This window comes from Nestor notabilis, unplaced genomic scaffold, assembly GCF_000696875.1.
Source record: "Nestor notabilis isolate BGI_N333 unplaced genomic scaffold, ASM69687v1 scaffold140, whole genome shotgun sequence".
Lineage (NCBI taxonomy): Eukaryota > Metazoa > Chordata > Aves > Psittaciformes > Psittacidae > Nestor > Nestor notabilis.
In genome coordinates this window covers 260512-279703 of record NW_009911411.1, presented here as the reverse complement: position 1 = coordinate 279703, position 19192 = coordinate 260512, and the positions used below count along the sequence as shown (strand labels likewise).

The 19192-nt window shown below is 41.8% G+C and overlaps 1 protein-coding gene across 1 annotated transcript in view; it reads left to right on the top strand.

Moving 5' to 3' along the window:
• Positions 1–540: 540 nt before the first annotated feature.
• The window catches only part of ELMO1 (engulfment and cell motility 1), a gene marked incomplete at its 5' end in the record, with an annotated part of 160588 nt that continues 141936 nt past the window's right edge, over positions 541–19192 (top strand). Inside the window, 2 exons of the mRNA XM_010014528.1 lie at positions 541–672; positions 11508–11612. Of these exons, the coding sequence (XP_010012830.1) occupies positions 541–672; positions 11508–11612 (237 nt within the window). The remainder of the gene's footprint in view (positions 673–11507; positions 11613–19192) is intronic.

Genomic DNA, 19192 nt, shown 5'->3' with positions numbered 1-19192 from the left:
GTACACACAGTTAACTAGTGCATATCTCCATAGATAGTGACTGACATGGTGTTGTTAGTAGTGGTGCTAGAGTAGTTGTCACCATCTTGAGACGTTTCTAGTGATGTGTAACTGCAGTGATTCATTTCTTGCCCATTTCTGTGCTAGCAAAAGTGTGCAGTTACCAAAAGGAATGCAGAGTGCTGAGCCATTTCAATCTTAGACAGAAAAGTGCTTAAGTACCAGCTGAATCTGGAATGTGGGTGATCTCTTGGCTTCTGTGGTTTCATGCCTGTGGTTAAAATTAAGTGCGTAGTCCAGTTTCTGGAAGTCAACACTTAAGCATCTGCATGTGAACCCTACCAAATGTGAAGACTTTGGAAAATGGGAACCACAAAGTCATTTTGCTGACTGTCTCCCCCTGTACGAAGTAGGGAATTTAGACAAAGAAAGGCTGGGCAGTAGAGGCAAAACAGTGTTTTGGAACATCTTTTGTGATATTGGTTATTAAAGTGAGAGGTAAGTTATTCTAACCCATTTTTAAACCTTGTTTTAACACAGGCTCAACGGGACATCATCTTTGAACTCCGAAGAATCGCATTTGATGCAGAATCTGAACCTAACAATAGTAGTGGCAGTATTGAGAAGCGCAAATCTATGTACACTCGAGACTATAAAAAACTTGGATTTATTGTGAGTATTTCTGTGTGGTGGTTCAGTGAAAGTGGTGAGAGCATCCGTTGTACGTCTTATCATCAATCACTTCTCTTACTTGGTCTTCTGGCTGTTTCCTCCTGTAATGTTACGGAGTCTTTTGATTGTCTAGAGCTTAATGATGGTGACAATAGGGTTGAGTGTGCGTATGAATCACAGGGAACACCAACAAGGCAGGTAACATGGTAGGAATCTGTTACAGACCACCCAACCAGGAGGAAGAGGCAGATGGAATATTCTATAAGCAGCTGGGAGAAGTCTGAAAGAATACTGAATCCTGTGTCGGTTCTGGTCCCTCACTGCAAGAGAGACATTGAGGTGCTGGAGCGGGGCCAGAGAAGGGCACCGGAGCTGGAGCAGGGCCTGGAGCACAAGTGTGATGGGGAAGGGCTGAGGGACCTGGGGGTTTAGTGTGGAGAAGAGAAGGCTCAGGGGGGACCTGATCGCTCTCTGCAACTGCCTGAGAGGAGGATGGAGCCAGGAGGGGACTGGTCTCTGCTCCCAAGGGATGGAACAAGGGATGGGACAAGAGGAACCGGCCTCAAGCTTCCCCAGGGCAGGTTTAGCGGGAGCTGAGGAACAATTCCTTGCCCAGAGGGTGCTCAGGCATTGGAAGAGGCTGCCCAGGGCAGGGCTGGAGTCACCACCCCTGTGTAGGTGTGGTGCTTAGGGATGGGATTTAGTGGTGGTGCGGCAGTGCTGGGTTATCAGTTGGCCTTTTGTTGAATTTAAAGGTCTTTTCCAACCTAAATGATTTTGTGATTCTAATTGGAAGAAATAATTACCTGTGGTTGAAGCACATAGTTTTTCATGACATGCCATAACCCTTGATTTACTGTGTTTATATGGCTCTATGCTATTTGGAGCGCAGCTGAACCTCCCTTCAGGAGAAAGCTGCTAACCAGTTTGTAGCAGTGCACAGCAGAGGGCACTAGCATCATACCAGATGTAGGCTGTTCACAGCAGTTCACTCACTTGCATGGGTACAGTCATTTCAGCCTTAGAAACAGTAGAAAGAGCTGTTCTGCACTGGGAATGCCTATTTCTCAGTTGGATGCCAGACGATGCTTGATGCTTCAGCTAAATGATACTGCTTGGACAATAAAAATGTACTTAATTTGCCTTGCACGTTACAGTTTCTTATACAGTATACTGTAAATAGAGTTTCTTTTCTGGCTGGCACTTGCTGGTCAGGTATGTTTTCCCTCTGAAGTAACAGTTTGTCCCCGTGTTTGAGTGTTTTTCAGGCTTCCATGGGCTCTGTGACAGGGATGCTTTCTTGCAGTCTGAATTGTTTTGTGGGGTTTTGGGTTTTTTTCCAAACAATCTCTGCACATCTGTAAAAGGTGATGTTTGTAAATGTACTTAAAGAGTTCAACCAGAAAAGCTTCAGTTTGATTGCCAGCTCAGGCCATGTTAGAGTGACCAAACCCACAGTGGCCAGCAAATCCAGATGTTAAAGCTGCTGCTGTTGTTTACCATGCAGCTGCATGTGATTTATCAGAGTTGTTTGTCAGCAGCTATGGGCATCTAACAATTTGCACATTGTTCAAATGAATAAGCCCAGCCTTTTACTGTTTACTGCTGACTAACTCTTAGCTTCAGTCCTTCCAGAGGAGAACAGATTTAAAAGCCCATTTTAATGGTCTACCAACCTTCTTTGACCTTTCAATATCACTTTTAGAATGAGGTTTAAACTAACCAGAATGAGATCTCTGTGGCTGTGTGTCTGTAGGAATGAACTGGCTCTGTAATCCTTTTGCATTGATTTTTTTGCATACTTTATTTGATCATTTTGTGCTTATTATAAATATTAGTTGGAGGAATCCTCCTTTCGAAAGCAGTTTCTCAATGACAGGATAAGTTCTGTTATTTTGCAGAGGGAAGATAAAAAGGTTTTTATATTTTTATACCTTTCCAATATTTTTAATTGCGGAATTTTAAGATAAAAACTTAAGCTCCTTGTGATTTGACAAAGTACCCCTCTGGAAGAAACCCACTGACATTGTGTTCCTAGCATATGTTTTTCATATACTATGTATGATTTCACTGTGTGATTTTCTTGTTGGCTGCTTGTTTGCTTTGTGCATCCCAGTTACAAACTCGTGGGGGCAGGCAAGCTCCGTGGATTTGAGTTAATAGGGCTGAGCAGTTTGATCCAAGTGTCTCCATCGTAACAGAAGAGTTCTTGTGCTGCTAATTGTTTTCTGGTCCCTTCTCTTAGAGGTGGATCTTGGACATCTTTCTGTGGCTATTATGTATAATAATATACCCAACACTGGTCAGGCAAAATGACATCTCTCTTCTTTTGTAGTGTGGGCTTCATCTGTTTCAAGGCATGACTTGTACAGCTGATTCCACGCAGCCCCTTGCTTGATATTGAAGTAATGGTAGTTTTGTGAAAGGGTGTAAATTCAGTTTAATGTTAATTACTGCAAACAGGGTTGTTCGGGGTTTTTTTTAGCCCTGTACTGTTTTACACCATCTCATACATGCAGCCAGATATGTATGTATGTTACTTAAATGTACATGTCACTGTTCCCCCTCCTCTCATTCCTCTTGGGTTTCTTTGCCTGTTGTAAGATTTAAAGGACAGTAAATAGCATAACATGCAAAGTGTTGGTATTTCTTCCCTTACAAAGAATTGCAGACATTCTCTTGGAATATGTGATTTCATTAACTAAAGCCTGAATGAAAGAAAAGACAAGGGGAAGAAAGTGACTCATTTGTGAACACCGAATTGTTTCCCCAAGTTAAAAACACCTTCATACCTGAATTGTGAATATGTTGGTTGGTTGATGTAGTCAGCCTGTTACACAGCCCCTGTGTGAGTGGCAATGGGACGTGTTCTTAAATCGTCCTTCATTTTGGTGCAGCTCTGTCCTCTGTTTGACGTCTGTCTGGAGGAAACTGGAGGCAGAGCAGAACAATGCCCAGGCATGCAAAACATACCTGCATTTTGCAGAGCACAGTTCCAGTTGCAAGAGCTTCACATCCCTGCAGAGGGAGGCAAAGAAAAGGAGAAGTCAAATGGACTGCAGTTCCCCACTAGATGGATCCCATGGGTTTTTATCTTTTTATCACCTCTCTACTAAGGGCAGATGAGTGTATGTTACAGGATGGACACAGGCAGACTTCTGTCTTCTCTTCATTTGAACTAACCCCAGCCTGGCCCTTTCCTTTTGCACATGACAGCCAGTTTAGCTTGCTTGGAAAAGAAAAATGTGAACCCTTTCTACAGCAGTATCTAAAAGGAGAGCAAGGTCTCTCCCAGCTTTCCTTTGTGACTTTTGGCACTGGGTTTAGCTTCCTTGCAAAGCTCACCCTTACCAAAGCAACGTGGCTCATGAGGGTGCTGCGGTGTCCCCAGCCACCGCAGTCATCGTTATTAATGAGGTTCCAAGGGAAGTATAATTCACTGCACAAATGTGCCAGTCATCTGTTCTGGTGCATGTGCTATGCATACTATAGGATGTGAGTATCCAGTCCTTTCCTGGAGCTGATAGTTGTTACGGCAGGAAGGAGTTTCACTCAATTCCTTTAGGTGGTGATGTATGAGAGAGGCAACTGCAGGCATTAAGTGGGCTGCTTCCTGTGTGGGTTCGCTGTAGATACACATCCTCAGGAAAACTCTAATGATTATTTTTACCCTGGTTTTACTTGATTGCTTATAATTTAAGTAATTTGTCTTTAAAAGAAGCCACAACTGAAAGGTGTTTTAATTAATGCACCTTAATTACAGTGGCAAATGTTATGTCAGAAAGGTTAAGTTTGGATAAAACTGCTTGAAGTGTAACTAAAGCAATCAAAATGATGCTGTCCTAGCAGTCTTATGCTTAGAAGACTGATTCAAGCAGATCTTGGGTTTGAACCTTTCATTTTACTTCTTAACTGTTTTGTATCATTTTCTTTTGTACAAAATGCCTGTTAAACAGCTCTGAATTTCTCCTTGGTAAGTAATCTTTGAACCATTACTCGATGTTAGGGCTGTTAATGTTTGTACCCCAGTATACCAACAGTGCCAGGCGTTATGCTTAAATAAGGAGTGGAAGTCGCAGTGTGCCTCAATCAACACACATTAAACTTACCTGAACTCAAAAAAAGGCATTTCATGCCAAAATGTGACTTAGGAACAGCTCTGATAGGATTCATGGAAATAAATGACTCAGGTAGGTTTTGATTCTGCTGTATCTGACTTCCACCTTAGGTGCAAACACTTAATCCGTGTTTATTTGTGATATTCAGGTTTAGCTGGATTAGTTTTTTTGGCTTGCTGCTCTTGCTAGCACTTGTTGCACTGTTTGCTCATGACTGTCTTCTTGCTAGCTTGATAATTACCCTGCTGGGCAGGCTGAGAGTTTGTGCCTTAGATCTTATGTACGTAGAAAAGGCAAACTGCGTGAGCAACACTGGTCAAATGAGACCAGTTATCTCCTGACACGTTCCAAGGCCACAAAAAGGCTTATATTTTTAAGTCAGGGATACATGCTGCTTTCCTGGTGTTCAAACAATACAAAAATTGCTCACTGGCCAGGACATGGGTATTACACTTCCGTCAGGAATTTGGAAGAGCTGGAGCTATTTGGAAAGCTGTAGCCCTTGACTGCTCTCCAGCTGCCCTGGCTGGAGGGGTACCTGCCTCATACCCTCTTAGTTGAGCCTCTAAAAGTCTCATGGGTATGGAGTATTCTCTGCAGTAAAAGCCATCTGGATTAGCTCACACCTTGTCCAGCATCAGTTTTATCTAAAGTGGACTGACTCTTCATCAGGGACTGTACCGCTATGACAAGGGGTGATGGGTTCAAACTGAAACAGGGGAAGTTCACATTGGATATAAGGAAAAAGTTCTTTACTGTGAAGGTGGTGAAGTGCTGGCACAGGGTGCCCAAAGACGTGGTAAATGCTCCATCCCAGGCAGTGTTCAAGGTGAGGTTGGACAGAGCCTTGGGTGACATGGTCTAGTGTGAGGTGTTCCTACCCATGGCAGGGGGTTGCAACTAGATAATATTAAGGTCCTTTCCAACCCAAACCAGTCTGGGATTCTATGACTTTGCCTGAAAGTGAGGCACAGGAATGGAGTAGTAATCAACTACTATGGCTTTCAGTTTCTTGACCCAGTCTAGCTAGATCTGTGAGTGGATGGTTGACCTCGTATTTAGTTGTTCTTTGTTGTTCTGTAAACTTAGTGGATACTGGGAGATATCTGGTAGTAATTTACCACGCTGAAAGAATGTAATCGAAGTGACCATGTTCCACTGATTCATTTCAAATATCCCCGAGACAGTACATAGCCTGTTACTGCATGTGCCCAGAAAAAATGACTTAAGTAATGAGAAGTCAGCAATCTGTGAAGTGCTAAACATGTATCCAACTCTAAAGTCTGTCCTTGGTAACTACAGTAAAACCTGAAAGGTAATTCATAGTTTTCATGTATTTGACCAGATGCGATTGCTCTAAGTTATAGCATTCATTTTAGATTCATTTAAGATCGTCGAATCCAACTCGTTAGTTTCCTGTAACTGTAAAGCTGTAATATAGGTATAAAATGTGTATGTCTGAATATATGTATAAAATACAGAGAATTATGCAAGAGCATTTTGCTCTTGCAAAATTGAATAATTTATTAATTTATTCACGGCTGAAAATACGTAGTGCTTGTCTCTTGACGTGCCCTGTTAGGATTTATCTGATGATTTTACCTGATTTAGTTACGCCCCTGTAACATTCAGATTTTTGCAGTTCTGGCCACCATAGTATCCATTCTATAGGGAAACAATTCTTCCCTGTGAGGGTGCTGAGGCGCTGGCACAGGGTGCCCAGAGAAGCTGTGGCTGCCCCATCCCTGGCAGTGTTCAAGGGCAGGTTGGACACAGGGGCTTGGAGCAACCTGCTCTAGTGGAAGGTGTCCCTGCCCGTGGCAGGGGTTGGAGCTGGATGAGCTTTAAGGTCCCTTCCAACCCAAACCAGTGTGGGATTCTGTGATTTATGACTGGGACAGATTTCTGGTGGTGACTTATGTAGACCTCTGTGGTGCTTTATGTTAGATTTATGCAGTAGCTCAGTGAATTAAGGGAATGCAGTCGTCAAATTATGGTTGTTTTTTAAATCTTTTATAAAGAAAATTCTGTGCAGATTGTGCTTAGGATTTTTTTGCTAGTGAGAAGGTCAGGTTTATATTGGTGAGGTCAAACTTGATCCAGAAATGCTATTGCTTAACATGTTATGTAGGTTAGAGCGAAGTTTGTTATTGAAGAATAACATTTGCAGTCTACTAATGTGCATTGCTGAACTGTCATATGAAAATAAGTAACCAGTTAGAAATGCTTAATATTAAACATTTGCTGAAACACAAAGCTGGAAAAAGCAGCAGTGTTTTTTGAAGGAAAACCTGCCATCATTGTGTGCAAACTTAATTAGTGAGTTTTTATGAAAACTATATGCAGTAGAACTATATTCTAGTTCTTTATACGTGCGGGGTAGTGGGGATGTGATTGAAATGACTTGCACTGAAAGTATCTGGAAAGGTTTTCTGCATATTCTTTCAGAGATACAGCAGTTGCAGCTGTATCTTTGATATATTGGCTATATTTGATATATTGGGTACTTCTAACTGCAGAGATACACCCAACCCAAACCAGTGTTACTTTATTTAAATTGTTACTTTATTTAAATCCAGGGATCCTCCAGATCCATTTTCATTCTATTCCATTTGTTGGTTCTTGCTTTTGTTATGTCCCTGCCCGTTGCAGGGCGTTTGAACTAGGATGATCTTCAAAGGTCCCTTCCAACCCAAACTATTCTATGATACATTGAATGCAGAGAGGTTGCAAATTCCCAAGTCACTGCTATATCTCATTAAATCGGATGGTGGAAGTTGTGTGCATCATCATCTCTTTGAATATAGAGCTGTTAAATAAAAAGACAGAATTACTTCCTCATTAAGAATTTGAGCTGACTACCTCTTCCCAACTGCTTGTGGGTTTTTTGGTTGTTGTTTTAAATGTAGATTTCTTCATATTTGTAATTCTTGTGTAAATGAACAGATGGGAACATTTTGCATGTAGAACTTCAGGATTATTTAGGGAAGGGGTAAATGGTAAGGTTGTGTGCTAGTTGATAGTTCTAACGTAAGTTTACCAATTCATAATTCACTGTGAATATCACTGTGACCATTCTGAGAAGGTTCATTTTAGATCAACACCACTTAAATTGGACTTTTCCTTTTCAGTTCTTTTACTCCCTGGGAACTTGTGTAGTGTTTCTGTCATACAAACATACAGAAGTGAGGCGTGCAGAATAACATTTCACCTACGCTGCTTTGGGGTTGGGAAAACAGAAGTTTGCTCTTCTATGCAGAACAGCTCTTACCAGGTCTAGCACGTACTGCGAGCAGCTTTCAGGACAAACTGTCATGACTTGGCAACTGATTTACACAGCTGCACATAGCACTGATGCAAAATCTGTGATAAGTTGTCAATATCTGTCAAGACATAAATTTGTACTGTAATAGGCTAGGGATGCAGGGAATTAACATGGTTTCTATGCTTCAGCATATTCACATGGGAGATGGTGCTGTTAGGAGTAGGGTAAGGAATGGGTGTTGCTTATTCCATCAGCAGCTGTCTACAGACAGTACACCATTCCTGTGATTGGGCATCTCGGTGTGAGGACACATTCTATACATCCTTCAGCAATTGCCCTGGAAGCCAAAATTAAGACAGCGGAGCCATTCAGGACAGAGAAGAAAGCTTTACACAGCTAGGACTGCATGAGAATGCCAGGTTACCAGAATGTAATTACTGCACTGGAATTTATCCAGAGTAATCTTGTGCCATGTGATTTAGTTACTTATGGCATAAACAGACACGATTTGGGGTTTACATCTTATCCAAAACAATGAATTTTCATTCCCACAGTACCCTGCTAAGCTGGCTAACAAATTCTGGATGAGTTTGATAATGTTAACATGTATGGTCTAAAAGCATAAGCTGTTAAATACCACTCAGACACGGAAGCTGAGAGATGCATAGACATTAGTCTGGTGTTAAAAACCACAAAATTATCTGAAAATTTGAAGGTAACAGATCTATTCCATTTGTGTTTCTTACTCTTGGCTTTTTATAAAGAGAAAAATGCGATAGCGTTATACTAAACAGATGCAACTATTATGCCTGAGGCATTGTGTTCCGTGTGTTTAATAAATGATGTTGTAGGTGAGGGTGTTTGCATACTTCTGAATTATTCACTGTGGCATTTTAGATAATTTAGCTTTGTATCTCATTTCTCAACCTACTCTCAATAAGTTAATATTTCAACCACAAACATTCAACATACTAAGAAAAGGATGATTTTAGGGGGAGGGAGGAAGAAGGAAGGGAACAAAGAAGTTGGGATTCTTTTTGAATTTGAAGAATAATTGAAGGTAATGTATTGTTTCACACATGCCAGAGCTGTCTTGTGGATCCTCAGCTATTACCAGCTGGCATATCTCCAGGTAATTGACTTAACAGAGCTGTAGATCAAGCTCTGGTTATCCTGGGATCCAAAGTCACGGAAACATTTAAAACAAACAACTGAAACCAGATAGGTTTATAGGCTTGACTTAGAAAAAAAGTAGTGAGTGATGGAGAGATGGCTTTTCTGCTTGAACATAGCACTAGTAGTGATGGTACAAGACAAAATGAGTCATCCTTACGACATGTGGTGAGATTTCTTATGCCCTTGCTGGTTTTGGTCAATGTTTCTGTACAATTCAAGATGTAGAATGGGATGAAGGAAAGAACTATTCAAGCAGCAGTAGGTGAGCCTTTTTATTTGGGTGTCCTGCTACTGGTGAAATGAGTGCTGGTGTTCTAATAGCTGGAGAAGGGTAGATGGGTCTTGATGCTCTTATCTGCTTGCCAGGTATTTATCCGAGTATACTCTGCCTGTGCTATAGCATGGGGGTGAAGAGAGTAGGTGCAGCCCTGTGCCGAAGTTCTGCTTGCAAAAGGTATAAAACTGGTTCCTTGTTGACAGCTCTTCGCTGCTTTTTCTGGAATGCATAAAAATTGTGGGATGGGAAGTTTTCTCCTCCCAGAAGCTGAGGTTTGTTGGTCTTGTGATGTGTGTGATGCAGTCTTGATCCGGTTTTAAAGGTTCTGACTGATGAATGTGTCGCATGTGGAAGGTGGAAGGTTAAGCTGGGGAAATAGCCATGAAGGGCTGTTGTTCATCATTCAGATGAACATTTGAATGTTTATTAAAAAAAATGCTTTAAAAAAAGGAGTTTTTGGAAAGCACAACTGAGCCTTTTGTTTTCCCACCCTTCTGATACATCTGCTGCCTAGATACTTCCCTATGAAATCTAGGATTCCAGATACTCGCTTGACTCCCTGTTGCAAAATGATAAGCCTGTGATTGTTCTGCTAGTACAGCAGTTCTCGAAGCTGGAGATGTAAACTGAACAGGTTATGCATGCCTTCTCAGCCCCAAACCTTTGTCTCCTTATAAAGTTGCAGCAACCATCTTAATGTATAATTTTACCTTTCAAATATTTCTAGTCTTTCACGTGACTGTGAATTATTGCCTGGCTAAACCCAACCTATCGCACACCTAAAGGTGAGACACGCAAAGGAATAAGGTCTCAGATTTCTACCATGTTATGGCCTGACAGAGTCAACAGGAGGATAAAGTAGTAAAGCCCGTGCTTTTGTCAGTGTGGTGGGGCAGTCAGACTGGTCTGTGGTAGACTGATGGTAGAAGGAATCTGTGCTGATCTGCACCGGGCAATTTACTGATAGTAAATACACTTTTAAACTCTCTGTCAGCTGCGTCTTCTGGAATGGAAATGCCATCGTAAAGCACCAAGGGAAATCTCGCTGTGTCAGGATGATGAGTGGAGCTGGAGACATCACAAAGGTGGTACTGATAAAAGAGCACAGCAGGCGATAGGCGTGTTTTTGATGGAGACACACTCCACCAAGAATAGAGCCTCTGTTTCTCTGAGCAGCTTCTGTGGTATTCTCAAGCCTGTCTGTAGCCAGGCAAATGTGCATATCCAAACCATGAACTGTGTGAAACTTACTCAAATGTACATTTAATTCTATGCAGTCAAAAGATGGACTGAGTCAATGGATATTTTGAGCAAGTGTGGGTTTTGATGTAGTGTGTGGAACCAGCCATTTGGAATTGGTAGGTGCATGTGGAAGCTGACAAGTTCTGGTGTTATTTGGTCTGTTCATTCATTAGTTCCATAGTTGAAATTCATAGATTCAGACCGTAACCAAAAATTTACCTGAATTCCACAGGCAAATCTGTTTGATTTCATACACTTTTGTCTGAGGCCTTTTGTGTTCAGGAGTACACAAGATCCCATAGACTTAATACAGCTTTTGAATCTAATAGGTTTTTCTCCTTCTTGTGGTTTATTAGAAATCATTCCAGAGCAGTTGTATAAAGAGGTGTTTTGGTGGCTGTTTGTGTGTATATCTGCACTTTCATTTAAATAGTACTTTTAGTAGGTGGTACACCCGAGGCATCTTCCTGCCATGAAAGACATGGGAAATCCGTGCTTCCAACACATTCTGCCTTTGGGAAACTCCATTCTGTAGCCACAGAAGTGAATGACTGACTTGCCAACCTCGTAGTGTTTGCATTTGGCTTTTAACTTTAGAGGCATGGGCTGTTTCCTTGGGAAGAGTTTTCTGCTCAGTAAGAAGAGCTGTGTTGCTGGACTGCCTGACGCAGCAGCTACCTGCTCATGGTGCGCGTCACTGGGGAGCGGACAGCTCTTGTGAAGATGCTAATTGAGTCAACTTGTTATCTCTTTACAGAATCATGTAAACCCTGCCATGGATTTTACACAGACCCCTCCAGGAATGCTAGCCCTTGACAACATGCTGTACTTCGCTAAACATCACCAGGATGCTTATATACGGGTAAGGCTCCTTCTCACCTTTGAGGTCTGTGCAGTTGCCTGTTCAGAGTGATTATGTCCTGATTACTGTTGACTTTGAAGAGGAGGTTCAGAATCCTGGTGTCATTATCAGCAAACTCTAGGAAGGCAAACCGTGTAACACTAAAACATGGTATAAGTCTGCAAAAGATTTGGGAGAAAGCTGTACAGCTGCCTGGTCTATCACTGCCGAGTCAAACATTATAGATACTACTTCTTCCAAATATAACTTCTTGCTTAGTCCTGCAAAGAGAAGGGAGATGAGCTTGTGCCTTTTTCAGATGTGTGATGGATGTCCATAAGCTCAGAAATAAGTAAACAAGAAACGAGGCTTTGATGAGCAAATGCTTTGAAGAGTGACTGAGCTGGCAGTGTCCTGAGAGATAGGATGTGCACTGTAAAACTGGAGTGAGGAAATGCTTGGAGAAGAATAAGTAAAAAGCATCATGATTCATTTGCACAACCTGTTCCTGCCCCCTGACCGCTCCACTTCAACTACTCTTGAAATAGCAAATGTAGGAAGTTATGTGTTGCATCCTTACAAGAAGAGGTACGCAGCTGAGTAATCCCTGCCTCTGAATGGAACTTTCCCTGACCTTTACAGAAATCAAATATTTGCCAAGCATAGAACTAGTGAACACAGATGGGAGCAGAGGATAGGCTGGAAGGTCAGTATTTTCAGATAGTAGAGATGGTTTCCAGTTATTTCTACTAAAAAGTGAAGAGTGACCTTTTAATGCGCATTATCAACTAGTTCGTGCTTCAAGTAGATTAGTGTCAAAGCTCAAACAGGTTTGTAAAGGGCCTGCTGGTACCCAGGCCAGCTTGATCTGTGGACATGATAGGAGGCCACAAGATCTGCTCTTTAAATATATCTTTCTCCTCAGTCTGAATCTAGCAATAACTGGTAGAAGAAACTGTGGCAGCATGCAATACAGTGGTGTTTCTCAACCCCTGTACATCCTTGAAATGAAGGGCTATTTCACATCCTGGCTGAACTATGCCAAACTGTGGGTTCGTTTATAAAAAGAAGAGAGTTGGTTGTTGTTCTCTCATTAAAATCTGGTAAGAGCTGGCCCGTGCTGCTTCATAGGCTTCTTCTGAACCCCCTGACTTTAGAGAATATACGTAGTGGGGCTGCCAGTGCTCCCAAAGAAGACAGTCGTGTTTTATAGAAGTTGGAAAGAATTTAAAGATGACTGAAATTCTGTTGAAGCAGAGCTTTTGTTGACAACTCTCCAGTTCTCTTATTGTTTGTTTTCATGTTGCAAATGCTGTCTTAAAAACTGGGGTCAGTGTAGCGTGTAATTAGCTGCTCTTTAGAAGGGACTTTGCTGCTGGCTCCGCTCTGTTTCTGTAGTGTGGTGTTTTTGCTGCTGAATTACTGAGAATTCCTGTTGTTATTTCGAGACACCTGCTTTTATTCTTGTATGGTTCTTGGGTGCCTCATGTATTTTCCACCTGAGAAAGAACACATGTACACTAGAAATGCTGTATTGAAGCATGCTCGGATTAAACTGCTTGCCCAAAGCTGCTTTGGGAACTGTTAACGCGCTTTGTGAGTGTGTTAGCCTACCCATCTTCTCTGAGTAGTTCTACTTGGTGCTTACACAAGCATTGCTGGCAAGTAGCTCACTCACCTGCTGTGGTCCACCCTGTCATGCAGAACACCAGTGAGATGAATGGTGCTGTGCAACTCCTGCAGCGTTGCTGGTCTTTGATCACAAAAGACACCTGATTTTTCGCTGTTAGTCTCCTTGACTTACTAGCTGGTGTACAGTAGTTCCCTGTGGGTCCTGACATGCCTGTTACCTTCTCATTTTGAGTTCCTTATTTCACATCTAACATCACCCCTTTTCTTCACGGCCTTTGGCTCCCAAAGCTCCTGCAACACCAGCTTGCTCCACTTGTACAGCCTGTTGACCTTGCTTATCTTTTCAGCTGTATTTCTGCTCTTAGATCCTAACAGTAATTCTCTCTGTGGTCAAGGTTAAGTTTCCACAAGAAATTATCTACACAAACAGTACTTGCATACTGAAAAACTTGTTTGACAGAAGCTCTTTTCTCTTTTCCCATTCTTGATGTTAGGAAATATTTTGGTTCTAAGAGGAGAGATTATTTTCAGCTTGGCCCTTTGCAGTACAGTTGATTGTTGTACTGTGGGACAATATCTGTGCTGTGCAGTAGTTAAAAATTGAGACTGGAAACCAGGGTTGGTTTGAAACAAACTTGGAAAATAGGAAGTTGCTCCTGACAGAATGTGGTATTTTAAGCATAGTCACTATCAGGAAGCAACGATGGTTTCACTGAGCGTATTGGCAGCGCTGCATTTTAATAGACAGCACAAATCACTGCAGTCTGACCTGCTGCTTTCATAGTATGGCCCTTAGTCAAGTATCTTCTTGTGTTACTGAAAGAAATGGGTAAGGAGAAGTTAGAAGATAAGTGAGAAATAATCTTTTTCCTTTTCATTCCTTGTTCTGCCTCTTGTAAGTGACTCTACCTAGAAATAGTTTGCGTAATAAATGAATTAGGTGGGCAGGATGTCTGAAATTGAAGTGCCCTTCGCTTTGGGGCTTCAAAGACCAAGTTGCAAACAAAAGTACTTGTAGGAAGAGTAAATACAATGGCAGTATGTTGAAGAATGTGGCTACGAAGGAATAGAGCAGATGAGTAACTCTGCATCTTGAAAGCAGAAGGCATTTCAGGGTGAAAACACGAGTGCTGGTTGGTGAAACAAAAATAACCAAACTTTTCCTGCCTGTTTGATTCTTTCCTACCTACTTCTCATTTCTCTCATTCACCTTTTTCCTGTTAGGAAATACAGTATTTTCCTGTCATGAAATACAGTAATGTCTTCTTTACTTGCTGTCTTCCTTCAGACCAACACAGTGTTTAGACTTTGAGTTAATTGATTTTGAATCTTGGTTTTTTGTTTACTGTAGCATCCCAAAGAAAGGCTGTGTAGTGGAGGGGAAGCAAATCCCTGTTCTCTTTGGTTGCGTCGTGTCCTGCCCTGTCATGTTGATTTCTGAAAATGTTTCCTATTGAATTAGTTTTCTATTGAGCTGGCTTTACTTTCTCTTTTTCATTAGTTGTCTGATGCTATCAGGGACATTGCCTTTCTTTCATGTTCCACTTAAATAATCAATTGCTATCATCAGAGGCTTTGCTTTTAAAGGTGACATAGTCTGTGGAATGCAGTGATGGAAGTAATGTGGAATCTCTACAAGAAATTTTCCACAGGAAATAATCGGCAGCTTCCCAAGCTCCATAATTATAGGACAGACAGAGTGTATAATTAAAGTTAACAGTGAAGAAATGATTGGAATAAAGCTTTGTGACAGATAGTCTTTTTGGGGTTTTTGTTCTTACGGAGCAGACAAGTCGTGTTTCCCCTGGTTCCAATTTGCTCCTTTCCAAAACTGCTTCATCTTCACCCTCTACTAAATTTAACAATAAAATTAGAAGTTACCATTTAAACTAGACTTTATTGAGTGCAGACGTCTTGAGATCTTTCTTACTGGTAACTTGCAGCAGTGCCTTCAACACTTCCCAGAGTGTAAAAAGGGTCTGAGGAAAAACCTTTCTATGCAGACACTGTCATGCCACCTCTGCTGGTGGTATCCCTGTTTATTGGTGCTTTGTCATCGATCTGTTTGGGAATTGATGGTGCAAGACTATTCAGATCCATTGTGTTTTCAAGATACACAAAGAGACAGCTTTAAATATACAAAACTGAAATATTTTGTATGCACATGTGTTTGTAGGTGTGTATTCATTTGTCTGACTTTGGTTTTTCTATGTGCACACTTCGGTTTGCTGATACTGATTTGAAATAACAATGTTGTTTAATTTGCTATGAAGTGAAGCTAAAGGATCTGAAATGGAGCACTCCTTTGATTTGTAACCCAAAAAGAAGAATTTGATAGTTGTTGTCCCGTGTGCCGTGTTTGTGCCTGGGATGCTTCTGTAGACACACTAGCTCTGCAGGTTTGATAGGTTGGTCACTGTGCAGCCAGTGTTCATTCAGGTGTTCTTGATAGCAGGCAGCAAAATCAAAGCTGCTGCTCCAGTTGGGAGCACACAGCCGTTCGTCTTGGATCTCGTCTAATTTAACAGTGTTTCCAGGCAAGAAAGAGCAGATGCTATTGGGTAAACTGAATTTACAGCAACTACAACTTCGCTTCTAACAAACTACCCTGGAAACATTCCCTTGTTTTACATTCTCCACGCAGGCATCTTTAACTATAGTGATAACAGAACCTTCATCTGGGAGGGGGTGTTTTTCACAGTAAGGGAGCTGAGTCACAAAGAAGTCCTGTACGACATTGTCTCTGGTGGGGTCCACATTCCTCATTCGAATGAATTTGCTTCTGATGACTGACAAGTTGGTGACTTGTCAGTATTTTTCTTCTGCACTTACAAATAGCTGTATTCTAGCAGGTCTCACTGCTTCTTTGGGCTGAGATTCTGCCTTGAGAACACACATCCTGTGTTTCCTTCTTTTGTTTAAGCACAAGAGATTGGTGCTTCAGGCAGAAACTGCAAATAAACTTAGCAGCTTCAGGGCTGAGCCTTGCCTCTCCACCTGTTTGGAGCCTGCCCAGCTGGCTACCCAAGTTCATACCAAATTCTCTGCCATATATTAGATTAGTACGTTCTTGATACGTGAAAATAAGCGTTCCTTGGAAAGAGGTAGTTTTGCTGTAGCCTGTAATTCAAGTCCCTCATCTGTAGCAGAAAAGGATTATTCGTTTTCTGACTGATTTTAGCTATTTCATACAAGCATTTTTTAGATATTGAATGCAGAATTTTCTGTTCAAAATACTGTCACCAGGATGGGAAACCAGTGTTGAAATCCATGCTGCATAGTTCGGCTTACTGATCCCTTGGTGTGTTTTATAACGGACCCATTGCCGTTACCTTTTCGTGAATGATGGCTATTTAGTGGCATGCTTCTACATTTTCCATTCTTGTATTTAAAACAAATGTTTCAAGTTATGAAAATATTGCAGGTCAAAACGACATTTGGACTTTGGCTGCTCGAAAAAAACTACTTGAAAACGGAACGTGGAGCTGGTTTGGGATCAGTAGCAGAAAATCCCTCTCCCCTTGCTCCAGCCGGGCTGGAATTGATTCACACAGCTGCGATGCGGAGATGCTTCCTCCCCAGCAGCCACTTAAGTTGCTGATGTTGAGGAGGTTGAGGAGCCTCCTTGTCCTTTTGAAGCTTTCAGGAGTCGCAGTGGAGGAGCAGGTGCTGTTTGTGAGTGCCGGTGATGCAGGCAAGAAGATTGCTGGCATCCTGCAGAGACCTCTCAGAACTTCGGTGGGTTGAGTCACAGTCAGGCTGTCTGCCGTACACTGTCTAACCCGTGCAGTTGTTGTACAGGAGGCTGCCTACACATCCTTCCGCCAATTCACAAAGCCTCCTCGTGCCTACTCCTTCTAGCCTGATCACATATGAGTAGTCTAACGTAATTTCAGCATTTTCTGGTACAAAACTGAGCTTGATTTCTGCCAGGCCGTTTTTCCCCGCAGAAATGATAGGAAAAGGGATGTAATTTATTTCTCCTCTGCTAAAATAAGGGAGAAAAGTGAGCTTTGTTACATGAGTCGTCCTGGTGTGTCTCTTGAAGGAATGCATTTTTCCACATGAGACCTAATTGCCAGGGACTGCTGGTTCCCAGCCTATTAGTGTGTTCTTGTCTTCTCTTTTCTCTGCCAATCTTTCCATTCTCTGTTCCTACCTTCCACTCAGATATCAGTAGCTAAAGGTGGCCTGCGAGAAATCTGGAGAGCGATCTTTGCTAGAAGCATTTTATGGCTGCAGTCAAACACTGGCTGTCCATGACAGTTTGAATTGACCCACTTACCTACACGTTATTGTATAATGGCATAACAATAACCAGTTGCTTTTCTTTTCCCTGTTGTCCTGTATGACAGTGTCAGTGTCTCCTGGCTGCTTTGCCATAGTGGCCACTGTGCCTTCATCCTGGTTACCCCCCAGGTGCTTATTCATAGTTGCGCACATCAGGACTCAATGTCTGATGCTTACCATGGTCCTTTAACTACACGTCCTCAGCTCTTCTCTCAAATCTCAGCTTAAATTGCAGTTCTAGTGCCTTCCTGAGGAAGGCAGATATAACTGTTGCTTGACTTTAGTTTTGCCATGAGGAATTTCTGTCATGGCTCAGGAATGTGAAGGAAGGCTGAAATAAGGGAGAGAGATAAGCATAGGAAATTAAAAATAATGAACGTATAAAAAGGCAGCTTAAAGAGGACAGTGCTGAGTGAAGGCTTTTGGAAGGACACCGGTGCTGAAGTTGAAGCAGATGACAGGCTGCCTTAAGAAGAAAGTGAAGTGGATGAAGAGGATGAATGGAAACTGTCTGCAGCAGAGTCCCTTATCCTTTTCAGGAACCATATCCTTAGGATTTGCTTCCTCGAGTTATTTAAAGCATCTAAATGAAAACGAAATGGTGAAGCCTACAGTAGGTGATAAGGAGGCTTAGGAAAAGGAAAAGCAGTGTGAAGAAAACGAAGAGCATCCCTGCAATTCTGGGGTATTAGAATACTGCCTGACTTTTCGTTTTGAGTCTAAGGCAGTTTTTACTGACTTTACTAAGTAGTGCTCTGAACCTCTTGATAGGAACCTACAGCAGACTGCTAGAAAGCTTGTTCTGTATTAATGCAGGATTGCTTTAGACAGGAGAACAAAATAGGTCTGGGCAAATGCTCCTTTTTAATAGTGCAGCAATACTTGTGGAACTGTCTGCTGTGGGATTTAGTGTAAGTATTGATGCAGCTATAGTGGCTCTTGCCTTTCACTTCGATATTTACTTCCTAATCACAATGAATCTATTCCATTGCCAAGCTCTGAGGTTGGTTCAATAATCTGAGAATTACATCTGTAGTTGCTGTGGGCAGTGTACTTTGAGCCAATTCCATCTTTAATGTGAGGGATTAAGGTATTGGCTAAGTCGATATTCCTTCCCAAAGAAAGAGGAGTATTTCTATCTGGTGGTTTCATCTTCCTGGATTTTGATGAGGAAGCTTTTGAATTCCTTAATAGCAGGTATAAACTTCATTATTGAAGCTGATGCGTATTTTTGAGACCATGGTAGTCAAATGTGGAAAATTAAGCCTCTGTGATCTTGGCATGATGCTTGAATTTATGTTACTGTCTATGACTTTTGTAGGTATCTTGTAAAGGCAGGTGAGCATTCTTTGGGTGATGCTGAGCACCACTGGTTATAACACAAGGGAAGTACAAAAGAGCTTGTCGTGAAAAACAACAACGTAGCTTCTCCTCTAAGGAGGAAGATTCTTTCCTGCAGCTCTCTAAATGCTTTGTTGCACAATTGGGTGTTGGAAGGCTGCCGTCCACTTCTTGAAAAGACTTTTGACTTCAGGGTGCTTCGGTCTGGCTAAATCCCAGAAGAAATACAATTGTCACCAATTCTGACCAATGCTGCCTGAAATGTCTGCCTTGGGAAACATGATCAAGCCTTCATTTCTCTTTCTGATCACCCTTTGGTTTTGTTTGGTGATTGGGAA